We start from the raw sequence: 15,745 nt of genomic DNA, 5'->3' as shown, positions 1-15,745 counted from the left end.
TATTTTAACTCCCCTTCTTTCATTTAAAAAACACATTTACACTCTTAAAATTTCTCAAATATTAAGACAAAAATGACCATATAAACTACTGCAGACAAATATAAATGAGGGTTGACAGTGGTGATGCTCTAAAAAGAACTTTTCTAATGCACTAATAATAAAAATGATCAGACTTGAGTATTATGATTATGAATCTGGAAACTACTAATTGTCAGAATACATTTATTTTTTAAACTGAGCATTATGGTACAGAAATGGGTAAACCTCGTCCTCAGTATCAAAATCAAGCTTGAAATGTTTGTATCGTGACAACTAGACTACAGTAAATGAATGTAGTGTTCCCAAAAAACATGCAAACCCAATCCACATGTGTATATATATTTATATTTTGTCTGATAACCGTGTTTTTTTAAGTTTTTTTTTTAAGTACTCTATTTATTGTATTCTTTGCACAGTGTCTTTGAGTGTCTAGAAATGTGCAATATAAATACAATGTATTATTATGAATATTATGGGTGTATATATGTGTGTGTGTGTGTGTGTGTGCGAGGGGGAGTGTCATGAAGAGGAGGAGAAGGAGGAAGAGGAAGAAGAGGAGGAGGGGGCTGGGAGGAAGCCGACTCCGAGATGCTTAAGTGACAGACCAAAGATGAGCGGTTGACAGTTGGCGCTGGATCCTTGCGGAGTATTGTTTACATGCAGACAGGCGCTGCAGGCTCCCCCTCCTCAGGCCTGTCTCTGCTCCATCAGCGCCCAGACCCACACACACACGCACACACACACACACACAGGCTGCTAATGTGTGTGTGAACGCACAAACACACACAAACACACACACTCTGCTAATGTGTGTGAACGCAGAGAGCAGGAGGTGGAGCAGGCAGACTCAGACTCTGTAATGGAGATCTGCTGTATATTCAGAGTAATGTAATACTGAAATCATTTAAAGAGGAACTGCACACAACATCCTTATGTTTCAACTCTTAACATGTCTTAATGTTGTATTGACTTCAGAACACACCTGGAGTAGTGTTGTCACAAAACTAAACATTCAGACTTGAATTATGTTATTAGGTTCTTTTTAATATGTTCCTCACAGTCGAAACTGAGGTCTGAAAACAAACTCTTGGTCTGAAAAAATCTAATAACATAAACTATTGGAAGACCAAATGAACCTCATTGGACTGCTCATTTTGAAGCAGGTTTAGTGATGTCTGTGTAATCCCTCAGTCGCCCAGGTGTGATCTGACCTGACTCACTCCAGTCTGCTCTGTGCAGGACTCTGGAGTGACTTCTACACTTGTATCAGTCTGGGACGGCTCACACTGACAGTGATCGGAAACTGAATCAAATATTTGGTCAAAAAGCTGAAAAACTTTTGTTTTGCGTCCCTGTCCACAAATGCACAAAACTCTTACCTTCTGCATGTTTTTCTCAAACTAAATAGTCTGTATTTTCTCTAGAATAGTCTGAAGTGCGTCTGTCTGCGTCACTATGTTTGTTTTGGTTTGTTTGGTGCTTCGTCTGTGGCTTCTACACACAAATCTCAATGCTTTGACATGATTGGTGCTGCACCAGTGGGGGCACTTCCTCATGAGATTGTGAATGGAGCAAGAATCCATCTGAGCTTAGGTATGAACCATCGCAAAGAAAAATGTAATTCTGTCAACTAGACAAATGTTTTGAAGTCAAGACGTTTCGCCATCCATCCCAGTGGTTTCTTCAGTTGTGGCCAGACGTTTGTGGCCTTATCTCAGCCTGAACGGAGGAGCTAACTACACTGAAACTAAGTCTACATTCAGACTGCAGCCTGAAGTGACCTAAATCTGATTTTTTCACCGCTATGCTCCTGTATCTGATCTTTTAATAACAGTCTGAACAACACAGATCCAAATGTTTCAAATGTGACCCAGCCCACTTGGATATATGGTCCTAAAACCCATACATTTCTGATCTTTTGACATTCAACTTCAGTCTGAAAGGTCAGGTCACATTCATCCACCTACACGTCACAAATCTGCATAAACGATATTCTCGTCATATGAAAATTGTGTCTGAACTCCATGTGAGTGAAGCAGAGGAGGACAGGTCATTCTCACCACTCTGCAACTCTGCACCCACACGTTCTTTCTACGGACGTTGCCGCCACTGCCCCACAAAACACCACGGCCAAAAACCTCGTCCTTCTCCTTTTCAATCTCCTCTTTAAAACAAATCATCTGTTCATGTTCTGGCTCCGGTACGACAGCAACTTTAAAATCTCCAGGTGCTTGAAGCTGCGTCCATGTTTAGGCGACTTCTGTAAACACTTTTGGGATGTTTAAAGTTCACACTGGAGATTACATCACAAGTTGCATTTAATAGGAAATGTGAACAACCTTGCAAAAAAATTGGATTTCACAAAAAAATCTGAATTGAGCATTAAGAACGTAGCTTAACACACCTTTTTGTTTTTGTTGTTTTGTTTTTTGTACAGTTTCTGTTATTAGCTTGGTCTATTGAACTACAATATTTGAATCGTGTCTGAGTAGTATTTATGTCATTGTCTGCGTCAACTCTCTACTGTGATTCAACTCCATTTTACACCTTTGTTACCATGCTGCTGTATTTCATTTCATTTCCATGGCCGCCAGGAGAGGGAATAACCAATCCAGTTTCAAATGTAAAATTTAAAAAACTAAATCAAAATCACTTAAAGCCATAAACATGAACTCCCAAAGCAAAGTAGTTAAAAACAGCCAGAATACCAAATTATATGTATCCCTCAAAAGTCCACTGCATTTCGAGATATTTTCACCGTTCCTGAGTTTTGACAATTCCCACATTTCCAAACGCCTCCCGGAGCCCGTGCAGTTAAACCAGGACAGAGGTAATTAATGCAGGCTTGATGTTTACTGTGATGAATTACACAACTTCCCGCAGTCTGCAGCTCCATTCTGTTTGAACAAATGGAACAAATGAACGCCTCAGACACTGGAATAAATACATGATAAACAGGCCTCCATGACACCACTCAACACTCACTCTGACAATCCAACAGCAAAACGACATAAAGGACCAACGCAGACGGATTAGCAGTAAAAACATTCATCCTTTACTACAACCTTTTAACTTGGTTTCCTCGTAGTTGGTAAATGCTACTGGTTCTATCCATGTTACTGCTGTTGTGTCCTTGAGCACACCACTTTTGCCACCTTGAATGTCTGAAGTGAACGGTGGTTGTCACAAGGGCAAAAGATTTGATCTGTATCGGTTTGCTCCAGGGCAGTTGTAGCTACAGAAAAGTGAAATCAATTTTTTAGTTTTTAATATTCGTAACAGTTAAAATGTTTAAGTTTGCTGCTAAAATTGATTCATTTTGGTCAATAAAAGCCCCTCGTATGTAAGATCTGAACTAAAACATGACTACAGTACAGTTAAAAGATCTGAGTGTAACTTGGCCTAAAAGTATCATCTGCTTGTCTGTATGGAAATATATATGTATATGTTTAATGCCATACAGTGGAACATTCCAAGCAAAGCAATGACATCTCTCAGGTGATGGACCCTCCACCAGAAAAGTTACATTTCGAACTTGCTTAATACTGATTCCAATACCAAGATGATACCACATTTCCAAACACTCATTTACAAGTTCTACACTGAATCAGATTATTACTTCAAATCTTCTGCATAATAAACTCAACTTTACAACATATAAACCATAACCACTACAGAGCCACATCAGCCCGTTTGACATTATCATGTGATATGCATATAATGCAGCTTTGACACACTTGTTTACATTTTACAGAAACAAAACTTAAAACCACATGACTCATTTACATAAACTATAAGCAATAAAAAAAGCTCCTTGTGCACTGATGTGGTTCAACTTCTGTCAGACTAAAAGACACGACTCAGTAGAATATGAGTGTTCTCTCTGTGACAGAGGGATGTTGATGCTGATGCTGATGATAGTGAGTCTGTTCTGTGAGTCTGTTGTGTTGGAGATGGTTCATGTTAAACTTTTCATAGATCACACATGTGCAGGTTGAGCACAGCTCTTTATTTAACAGCAGTCATTTCACTCATGTACAGTCACTTTATTTACGTCTGCTCCATTGTGATGAAAAAACTGAAAGGTTTAAATAATTCTCATTAGCCTCAGCAGTGCAGTAGTGGAGGGTGGTGCACTTGTTGTAGTCTGTGATAAGGAGAAGAAAGGACAAGGAAGGAGGTATTTTTGCGAGGGGGTGGGGCATTTCGACAGCAGAACATCTTTTGAAGTATGAAATGTCAGAGTCCAAACAAACTTTGTTCTTGTTCTTATCACCTCAAGAACAAGAACAAAGTTCTTATGTTCTTATGAAGTATGAATAGGTCTTTCTGACACAGCTCAAGATCATTCCAAAACTATTTGGGAAAGCTTCATTTCTGTCCTGTTAAAGGAGACTTTTTTAAGTATCAATATTTGCTCTAATGAAGAAATAGTTTCATTACTAGTTTTAGCATTGATTAGTATCAGATTTGTGATACTTTGAATAACCATAGTTGGGATTCATACAGATACAATATTTTAGCCTTTATTTTGTGTGAAAAGTAGAGTGTCTTTATTGTAATAGTGAAGCTGTTTTGTCCTTGGCGTCTCAGATATAACATTAAAGAGTGAAATGTTCCAGCAGCAGACTCCACACCAGCTGCTCTTACAAACACGTATCTGAGCTTTCAACGTAAACACGAGAGAAACAATGGCACTTTTAATGACATTCAAACTCAACAGAAAAGTCAATGAACGAATGAATTCCCTCATTGTTTAAACCAAATGTTTAAGTAGAATTATAACAGAAAGCTCCATTGTTTCAAATCTTCAACTCAAGTTCTTTGTAAATGTATTTAAAGGTGCAACTTTTTGGGGGTCCATCACCTGCTTGTTTCTATGGAGATGTCATTGCTCTGCCTACAATGTTCCACAGTGTGACATTAAACTGCTCTATTTTACATTTATTCAATTATAGATGATTTTATATTTCAAAATATTTTTATAAAAGAAACATTCTGACTGTGAACTGTGCCTCTCCACAGATCTGACCTGTAACTTGGTCTGGTCTGGTCTCCATGATGATAGAAAAGTTTAATGCCATACTGTGAAACATTCCAGAAAAAGTAATAACAAAGACAAACATGCATACTGTAAGCGGGCTTGCCTCTCCACAAACCAGACCTTTTTGGCTTGGGGGAAGGTCTCTTGCTGCTTGTTTCCATGGAAATGATGTTCCTTTGGCTATAATATTCAACAATATGGCATAAAACCAAGATATTTGCATGGGGAATGCTGAAGTATGGTTTTAACTTTCTGTTTCCATGGAATTGTGCAGGTGACATGTCACATCCTGAAAGTGACATACTGTTCCTTTAATAATCAATACATCAACACTACACGGGAATATGATCATTTATAAATGAATCATTAACCACAATTGATACTTCACAACAGACTGATGGCATCAACATCCTCTGGTGTGTGATTCTACTTGTAAGCACTGCTCTGTTTGAGGCTTTAGACTTTAATTTGAACTCTATTTTAATCAGGATTCCCACTCTTTTTCATTGACAACGTTTCAAATCTTTTCCATGATTTTTTCATGAGCTAAAGTGAATTTTCCATGACCTTATGGCACCTACATGTGTAGAATTGATCAGACTTTTAGGGCTAAATATGAAATGTGAACTCTTTCCACTCACCTTATTATAGTCTTTAACATTCAAAATCCTGTCAGTGCAATTATTGTCGTCTCTTTTAAGCAAAAGGTGCAGATGTTCACAAATAATCAAAATAGTCTCATGAGAACTTAACAGAACACTGGAGTTGTGTAAGAGATACTAAAATTCCATGACTTTTCCAAAACTTTCATCGAATTTACAAAAATCCATGACTTTTCCAGGATTTCCATGACTGTGGGAACCCTGTTTAACACAATCTGACCAGAATCTGACTAGAACTGACTTAGTTGGAACTACAACAAGTCACAAGCTAGAATTAACCAACAGTTTTTCAGCGAGTCACTGTCACCTTTAAGTTGAAAATCAAACTAATAAACAGGAACATGAACATGAACACTCGCACTGATCACACGCTCCTGAAAATCTACTGTTTAATCCTTTTTTTTCTTGAGTCTTAAATCTTTTTGTCTGTGTTTTCTAGCATGTGTAATGTGCCTCCACGGTAACTACGGAACATTTCACCATAGACATACACGTAGAACACCCCCAGCTTGATGTCACTGCAAAGCATCTATAGTAAAAAGGACTAAAACTGGCCCACTCCTCAGGGCCAGCTAATATTTGTTGCTATTTAGTTTGTATCCAAGTGCCCGCTGCGTAATCTTGCATGTCTTAAAACTTTAAACCGAAAAGGACGGGGAACGCCAGCCGAAAATGCCACCCACACGAAGCGTCCAAGCGAATTTCAAAGCGGGCAACATTCACAGAGCGCCACCCATCAGCACCAATCAGGCAGGGCAGATCTGGGACCGCAGCCTGGCTTTATTACATGAGGGAGCTAGCAGTTAGCAACACGACACTGCCCAATGTGTAGCGGCTCCACATGCTTCTCATAGAGGCATTTCATTTACAGACCCGCTCGAATCATAGCTGCTCTTTTGATCACCGCATAAGATCATACGGAGCGGACTCGGTTTACATATAAAAAAATAACTTTATTAGTCAACGAGAATCAAAATCAGGGAGTTGGCAAAGAAAAAGACGCGCTGAAAGAATTCTGGCCATAAACGTATGACTTAAATGGTAAACAGATCATTCGAGCAGCATGTGGAGGACTCAGGAGATTTAAAAAGGACCTTTAAAGATGCATTGTGCAACTTTTCTGGTGGAGGGTCCATCACCTGCTTGGAATGTTCCACAGTGTGACATTAAACAGCTCAACTTTACATTTATTCAATTACAGATGGTTTTAGAGCTCAAAAATGTCTCGAAAAACAGACATTCAGACTGTGAGAGGGGTCGCCTCTCCACAGATCTGACCTGTAACTTGGTCTGGTTTGGGCTCCATGTTTTAGATAGAAAGGATTAATGCCATACTGTGAAACATTCCAGACAAAAGAATAACAAAACCATTTGACACAAAGCAACTTGAAATAAGAAATCTACTAGAAATTATGGAACAAATGTCAAAACAAAACAAAATCACTATAGTAATTTAAATATATACTGTATTTCATATTCCTCCTATCTGGGTAAAGTAGTCCCTCTGTGACTAAGTCTAAAGCAGACATGTCAAACTCAGGCCCGGGGGCCAAATTTGGTCCACAATTCAATTATATTTGGCCCATGAGATCATATCATGTATTTATTAGAGCTGAGTTTTGAGGTGAGTTTTGTTTCTGCAGATACACTTCTAATGTTCATGTGATTCTGTTCTGGTTCATTATTGTAGTAATAAGTACTTTAAATGTATTTAAACATGTACAACAGAGTAGATCATCAGAATGTGATCATCATGTGTTATTCTGTGTCCACAGGCAGAGACCAGAGCTTCTTCACTGGAATAAATCTTCACACTGTCCAGCTCCAAACTGTGTGTCTCTGTACTTGTGTGTCTCTGTGTGTTTGATTCTGTTTAAGACAAAGCAGAACTGTGGAAAACTAAAGACTGTTTTTGTTTTCTTTTACAGAATTAGATCAATTAAATGAAATTATACATACTTATACATTTCATGATAAGATAAATCTGCATATTCAGCATGATTTGATCAAATTTCATCAACATAAAAAAGTGACGTTCATGTTCTGAGAAAAATATGTGTAGAGAGGATCGAAATAAGTTTCAAAGCCTAAACATCATTTTATTGCATGCAACAGCTTTCCAGAACTTTTTTACGCAAATCCAGCAACCTTTTTTTTTCAATGCAGTATGATATATTGAATATTTTGTGGATAATGTGAAATGATTTGAACATCTGTGTTACTTGCATACTACTACTTACTCTTACTTACTTTATTTCTTGGTCCACTACTTGCATAATAGTGTATTTTTGTAATAGTCCTTTTAATTGAGTACATTTCTGGTGACTCTACCCACCTCTACACCTGAGACACTGCTCCACCGTTTTAACTGATCAAAATCCTACAAAACTGACAATGACTTTTTTTTTAAATTTTAAGTAAGATTTTTTTTATGAACTTCTAAAGGATCTAGTTACTTCTACCTCACACTGTCTCTGGAGCCATTAACAACTCAACTGGGGTTAAAATCCGGCTTTGCTTTAAACGAATGTCTGGTCTCCCTGTAGCTCCTTTGTACAATATTAAGGTGACAAAAAAAATCTCTCTTTCTTCTGTCACTGATACTTGATTCTTTGATAGTTTGAGCGCAGAACTCACCTCCTCGGAATAGTGATCTGAAGGGAGCGGGGGGTAGTCGCACTGTTCTATCTTCTTGCAGAGGGAGTACAGATTCATTTTATCTCCGTAGAAGGGGCTCTGTAGGGCGGCCATCTGAAATACAAGAGGACACAGGAACGGTCAGGACAAAACACCAGGACGCAGGCTCAAGACCACAAGGTAGAATTTAACTACAGACCACACACTGCACCGAGCTGGAGGAGTCTGAAATGTAAAGTTTGAAAAGAGCCGGAGGAAGAAAAATTTCACAAGTCGATCGTTAAAATGTTGTTTCCTCATCACCAACAGATCTGGAGTTGTGTTTTGTTTCACTCGCACTTGTTAAACACACAAACCCTGTAGAGTTCTTCTCTCAAATGGAAAACACTGTTCCACCTTGTGATGTCATGTGGTAATACAAGTTCTCCGCTGTGTTTTTAAACTCCATACACCTTCATTAGAACTGTTTGGATGATTTCAGACCCGGAATTGCCACTCTAATCTCTACTAATGTCTGTAAATTTGAAATCTACAGCTTTCTGACATCACAAGGTGGAACAGAGCATTTGGAGCTTTGGAGATGTAGACTAATAATAAAGGTTCAATAAAAGATGTGTGAATGAAACAAAACGCAATTTGAGGTATGGTTTTGATGAGGTAAAAATATTATAATGTAACTTGAAGCTCACAAGAGTCAATTTTGCGTAATATGGAACCTTTAAATATATTAATGGAAACTGGATGAAGAGAGACATCTTCCATAGCAACACATTTATGAATAAGTTAGTAGGTAGTGTTCACGTTGTACAATTTGATAAAAGTTCGTAATTTGCTTTTGAAAGGAAATGTCCAAAATGAAAATGTCCACAAATGTTGAACCTGAGTCTGTGATTCTACAGGCATCTCATGTTCTAAAGCAGGGGTTCTTAATAACCTTTTCAATCTTGGGGCCCGACTTTTTCTGAACAAAGTAACCTGGGGCCCTATCTCATATTAAATGCATTATATTGTACTGATTGTGGGGCCCCCAAGGAAGTGGTCCCGGTCTTACTTTGGGTCACGGCCCTACGGTCAAGAATCACTGCTCTAAAGTCTTTCCTGACGACAATCACACTTTTGGGGTTGAATAATGGCACCAATTTCTGAAGCTATTGTGAAAAAAAATAAATATATATATATATATATATATATAATATATATATATATATATATATATATATATATATAAACAAAGAAGATATAAAACTTAGTGCCAGTATTTGTTTCATGTGATAGGCCTGGTCAATGAGCTGCAATAAATAAATAGAAGTTATAATCTATAACAGGGGTGGGCAAACTATGGCCGTGGGTCCAAATGCAGCCCTTTAATCTTTTTAATCTGGCCCGCTGAACTTTAATAATAATAATAATTTTCAGTGTTTTAGAAGTCATTTCAATAAATAGTAAACACCGTGGGACTTAAAAGACAGATATTTTGTTGTAATGATTTTCAATGATGGGATGTTTCAGTAACGTGGGATATGTTTTCTATCATATCTCATGTTATTTTTTTTGCTCTTATGAGGTGGATTACCAAAAAACTCCATCCATCTGCTCCTGGTCCTGCCCTTCAGTCAAATTTTAGAACCCTTTGTGGCCCACGAGTCAAAACATTTGCCTGTCCGTGGTCTATAATGAATCATAGACACAGACTGTATAAAGAAGTGGACTAAGGGAGTGTGACGTCGCCCACAGCCTTTGTCTCCAGTCAAATGAAGCTCATAAAGGAGCAAGTTCATTAAGAATAGTATTAATTTAGAGATAAAATAGTGAACTAAAAACAGCAGGATCATGTAGAGCAGGTGTGTCAAACTCATTTTGGTCCGAGGGCCGTATCCAACCGACTTTGATCCCAAAAGACCCGGATCATAAAACTCATGTCATATAAACCCCAAAAATAACACTAAGTTCAAATATTTGTGCAGAGAAACACAAATCTATTACAGAAATCTTTTTTAATTGATGAACTCTTTCTTTTACAAAATATTATAATATTATGAACAACCTGAAACTTTAAGAAAAATACAATTTCAACACAAAGTTTCAACATGAACTTGTATGTAAATAGGAATAAGTCAATTTTTGTTGTAAAATCCTGCACTCGGCTCCACTTTTCTCATGTTGGACATTTTTCTGATGAGGGTGTCACGGTCAACAGTCAAAACGATCGTCCTTTAAGAGCGTTTGGAAAGAGACAAGTCTTCATTTGTGCTGCTCTGGTGGGAGGGGCCACGTACAGAGACACTGGAGACGCTGCTGTGATAAACACCACAGAAAATTAACAAGATTTTAATAGAAAATATAATTCAAATATTTTAGTAGAAAATCAGCCGAGGGCCAGATTAAAGGTATTGGAGGGCAGGATCTGGCCCCCGGGCCGTATGTTTGACACCCCTGATATAGAGTGAGTTAATACAAACATTTTAAGAGCAAATGACGAGGCTCCCTGTGGCATTTACAGAGAGAGGAGAGACAATTTTCAATGTAGTGAATTGAAGCCAGAGTCGATGGAGCTGGAAGTGCTCCCACTCACACTTCCTATTTGGACGGGTTAGGATTATATACAGTCACTGGTCATAAATGTTATTAAAAAAATAAAATAAAATAAAATAAAATAAATGTAAATGTCTTGCACAAGAACACAACAAAAGTACAGGATTTCTCGAGCCGTTTTCCAAACACAAACTTTTCATTAACCACAAGTAGACAGAACCATTCCCAAACTATTCCTAGAACTATTGTTGATGGAGGCAAAAACACTAAAGTTCTTCTCTTCCATACACCACAATATGATGCTTAGGGATGCATTAAAACCAACTCTTAACACACATCCTAAAGCGTAAAAATCCATGTTTTTGTTCATTTTTGCCCCAAATTAACGAGAACTGGTCCAAAAAATTCCAGTTTGTGAAAAAGTGTGAAACAAATGGTTGAATTATGTATTGTTTTTGTCTGTTTTGCTCCAGTGAACAGGGGTAAGCTTGAGTGGAGCCTGAGTGGAGAGAGGAGCAGCCCAAACAAGCAGTGTGCATTTTTCAGTTCGCTGGAGCAGGGAGGAAATGCTTCTATGCACTGAAACAAAACACAAGAAACCACAGGCTGAGTCCAGACGCTGTTCAACGCAGAGAGGGACCACAACGGCTCATACTCGAATCATGTTTAAGGTGCCAAAAGTATCGAAAATCAGAAAGGAAAAGCAGTATCAAAACTAGGTATCGATACTAAAAAATCACATTCGCAGACCTTTACTGAATCACTTTAAAATAATGTTGAGTTGTATCAGAACAAGTGTAAGAGCACATAGACTAGTGTACACTCATATAACCAGTGTTGGGAAGGTGACTTTTAAAATGTAATCCCCTACAGATTACAGATTACATCCCCCAAAATGTAGTTTGTAACGTAATCCATTAAATTACTTAAAGTGAGTAATGTAATCTGAATACTTTGGATTACTTGATTTGCTGTAGAGAAACAAAGATGAGGAAATCGTAACATAAGATGTTTTGTCTGATAAAAGAAAATAAAAAGCCCAGACTTTACTTAAACAAATTAAAAATATTATTGATAGAAGACGAGGAGACACGTCCACACAAGTTGGTTTAGACCTGGTTTAGTCCTGGTTTAGATCTGGTTTCAGTCCTGCTTTAGTCCTCGTTTAGTCCTGGTTTAGATCTGGTTTCAGTCCTGCTTTAGTCCTGGTTTAGACCTGGTTTAGTCCTGGTTTAGATCTGGTTTAGTCCTGCTTTAGTCCTTCTTTAGTCCTGGTTTAGTCCTGCTTTAGTCCTGGTTTAGTCCTGCTTTAGTCCTGGTTTAGTCCTGCTTTAGTCCTGGTTTAGTCCTGGTTTAGTCCTGGTTTAGATCTGGTTTTAGTCCTGCTGTAGTCCTGCTTTAGTCCTGCTTTAGTCCTGCTTTAGTCCTGCTTTAGTCCTGCTTTAGTCCTGGTTTAGTCCTGGTTTAGTCCTGGTTTAGATCTGGTTTTAGTCCTGGTTTAGACCTGGTTTAGTCCTGCTTTAGTCCTGGTTTAGATCTGGTTTTTGTCCTGGTTTAGTCCTGGTTTAGATCTGGTTTTAGTCCTGGTTTAGATCTAGTTTAGTCCTGGTTTAGACCTGGTTTAGACCTGGTTTAGTATCCGGCAATGAGTGGAATTACCTAGAAAAAAAAGAAAAAAAAAAGAAAAAAGGGATATAGCCCGAAATGTGAAAACAGGAAAATACCTCTGTGTAATCCATTTATTTCAACAAAGTAACTGTAATCCAATTACCACTCACTGAAACAGTAACTGTATCTGAATACAGTTACTCATAATTTGTACTCTGATTACATAACTCCGGTACATGTAATCTGTTACTCCCCAACACTGACTATAACACACATGGACACTATCAAGCTACTGGAGCACTGAGGATTACACACACATAAGGACCCACTTTTATTCTCTGGCTTTTAACACCGCAGGAATTGTGTGGTCCTCTGTGTCTTTTATGTATTTTATTTATTTTTAATGTATTTTATTTGGTTTATTTATTTATTGCTATTCTATGAATTTGCTTTTATTTAATTTTACAGTTTTTATTATTTACATTTTTTATTATTTTAAGACTAGTATGATTATTTTAGTAGTTTATTTTTTCATTTTATTGTTGTTGTTATTATTATGGATTTGTGCAGCACTTTGGAAACTGTTTGTCAAATGTGCTATAGAAATAAAGTGGATTGGATATAAGACACATGGGAATAGAAAAAGAAAGTACAGTATTGTTCGGACTATAAGCTGCACTTAAAATCCTTTCATTTTCTCAAAAATCGACAGTGCCCCTTATAATCCAGTGCTCCTTTTGTATTAATTCCTGACCTCGAACTGATTTTTTGTGGTACACAGCGCTCAAAAATCTGTCAAAATGTTTTAATACGACTTTGGTAAACTACAAAGCCGCACCACTTGATGGCTGCTCGGAGCATTACCGCTACTGTAGTCAGGAGCCTCACAGAGTGAAGCCCAATTTACAGTCTTTAGTCTGACAGAAGCTGAACCGCATCAGTGCACAAGGCAGTTCTTTTCAGCGCTTATAGTTTATGCAAATGACTCATGTCGTTTTAAGTTTTGTTTCTGTAAAACGTAAACAAATGTGCATGAAGCTGCATTAAACACATTATTACTCATTGTATATTTGAGTCTCCTTGTAGGAAAAAAAAAAATCATAATCCACATTCACCAAGACAGGGAGACAACGCCGGGCGAGTAACACCATGATCTGCTGATGGATGGTGGACGCCTGGACTAAAGATCAGTCTCAAGTGTCGTCTGTTTGTTTCTCTTAATGTGTTTTATAATCCGGTGAAATTTATGTATGAAAATAGATTAGAGAATTCAACATTATTGATATTGCACCTTATAATCGGAAAAAATATTGTACTATGATTTAACGTTTAAAATCACATTCTATTATCTAAAGAAAGATGCTCAGAGACACACACACACACACACACACATAGAGACACTGCTACATGTGTCATTTAGCAAGATTTACAAGAGTCTGGGGGTCTGTTTTACTTTTCAGGTTGTATGGGAGGACATCTGAGCTAAATATTTTAATCTCAACTACAATACCCACACAATACAACGCATAGACACATGTAGAACATGCAAACTCTACACCAAACGAAACCAGCATGTCAGAACATTTAACTTGGTACCTTCTCGTTGTAATGTTGTTTGTGTTAAATAAACTCGAAACAGTCGGATTTAAAACGTTTCTATCAAACGAGCACAGTGGCCTTGCATAAATGGCCCTGGACTCAATTTTCATCCATGTATTTGAGCTATTTTTTTCTTGATCACTGCAAACTGTTCAAAATGATCGAGTTGTGTTTTCATGTTTTTAAGGCAGTCAAAATCAGGTACAGTGCCTTTAAATCATCTAAATAAAGTGAATAAAAGTCATAGTAACTAAACTTTTGCCTTGGTGACGCGTCCCCTCGAGTCGCCCAAAGGAAAGCCAAAGGGCGAGGTGTCATCCGGGGCTATATTTATATTAGGAATGGGGAGCACATTCAAACACAGTTAATCTGCAGCAAAATGAAATGTTTCTGACACATGAAAAGAGAAATGAGCTCGCAGCAAAGACACTGTCAAATCACGCGCTTGTTTGGAAAGTCCTGGTATATTTCAAACTACAAACTTACTTTACTGCACTTTGAAATTATTTAGATTTTAAAAAGTCCGATATTTACACAAAATGGACGTCGTGTTAGAATGTTGTTTTGTGTTTTGTGTTGAGTTTTGTTTCATTCACATGTCTGAGTAACTCTTTATTATTAGTCTGTCTACATCTCCAAAGCTCTAAACGCTCCGTTCCACGTTGTGATGTCATGAAGTGGTCGTTTTTCAAGTGAACACCTCCTTTTACCTTCACTTCAGGAGAGATTAGAAATTCTACAGGAGAAATGATCCAAATGATTCTAGTGAAGGTGTGTGGAGTTTAAAAACACAGTGGAGCACTTCCTGTATCACCACGTGACGTCAGTGTGTGGAGTCACAGCTGCCCCGGGACAGACTGACTGAAGTGAGGCTGCCAAGTTGCACTTCCAGCATCAACGAACACACCACATTCATACACAACAATGTGGGTGAAGAGAGAGAGACAGAGACAAAGAAAGAGAGGAGGGATGGTGAGAGAAGAGAGGGAAGAGAGAAAAAAAGAGGAGTGGCAGAAAAGAGAGAATAGTGACAGAGGTTAGATAGAGAAAAGAGAAATGCAGAGAGAAGAGAGAGAGACAGGGCAGGTAGAAAAGAGAGAGTTAGAGAAAAAAGAGAGGACAGATAGGTAGAGAAGAGAGAGAGATGGAGAGAGAAAAGAGAGGAAAAAGAAAAGAGAAAAAGAGGACTGAGATGGAGTTTGAGGACATGTAAAGAGAGTGAAAGAGGAGGTGGCAGAGATAGAGAGAAATAGATGATAGTTAAAGAGAGAGATAGAGGAGTGAGAGATGAGAGAGAAAAGACTGAAAGAGCTTAAGATAGAGAAGAGAGAAATGGAGAGAGAAGAGAGACAGGATAGGTAGAAAAGAGTGAGTTGGAGAGAGGAGAGGGGGATGATAGGTAGAGGAGAGAGAGAGGGAGGAGAGAGAGTAAGAAAGAGAGAGAAAAGAGTGAGAGAGGTTAGATAGAGAAGAGAGAAATGGAGAGAGAGAAGAGAAAGAGGGAGGACAGGTAGAGAAGAGAGAGATATATAATGAGAGAGAGAGAAAAGAGTCAGATTAGATAGAGAAAAGAGAAATGGAGACAGAAGAGAGAGCCAGGATAGAGAGGAGAGAGGATAGTGAA

The 15,745-nt window shown here is 38.1% G+C and overlaps 1 protein-coding gene across 1 annotated transcript in view; it reads right to left on the bottom strand.

Annotated features, from left to right (window-relative positions):
- Positions 1 to 15,745, bottom strand: part of nek7 (NIMA-related kinase 7) — a 223,321-nt gene that overhangs the window by 13,674 nt on the left and 193,902 nt on the right. The window contains exon 9 of the mRNA XM_020927750.2: positions 8,383 to 8,496. Within this exon, the coding sequence (XP_020783409.1) occupies positions 8,383 to 8,496 (114 nt within the window). The remainder of the gene's footprint in view (positions 1 to 8,382; positions 8,497 to 15,745) is intronic.

This window comes from Boleophthalmus pectinirostris, unplaced genomic scaffold (genome assembly GCF_026225935.1).
Source record: "Boleophthalmus pectinirostris isolate CB_2022bp ecotype Guang Dong unplaced genomic scaffold, ASM2622593v1 HiC_scaffold_7, whole genome shotgun sequence".
NCBI lineage: Eukaryota > Metazoa > Chordata > Actinopteri > Gobiiformes > Gobiidae > Boleophthalmus > Boleophthalmus pectinirostris.
Note: the sequence above shows the minus strand (reverse complement) of the source record. Positions and strands in the feature narration are given on the sequence as shown.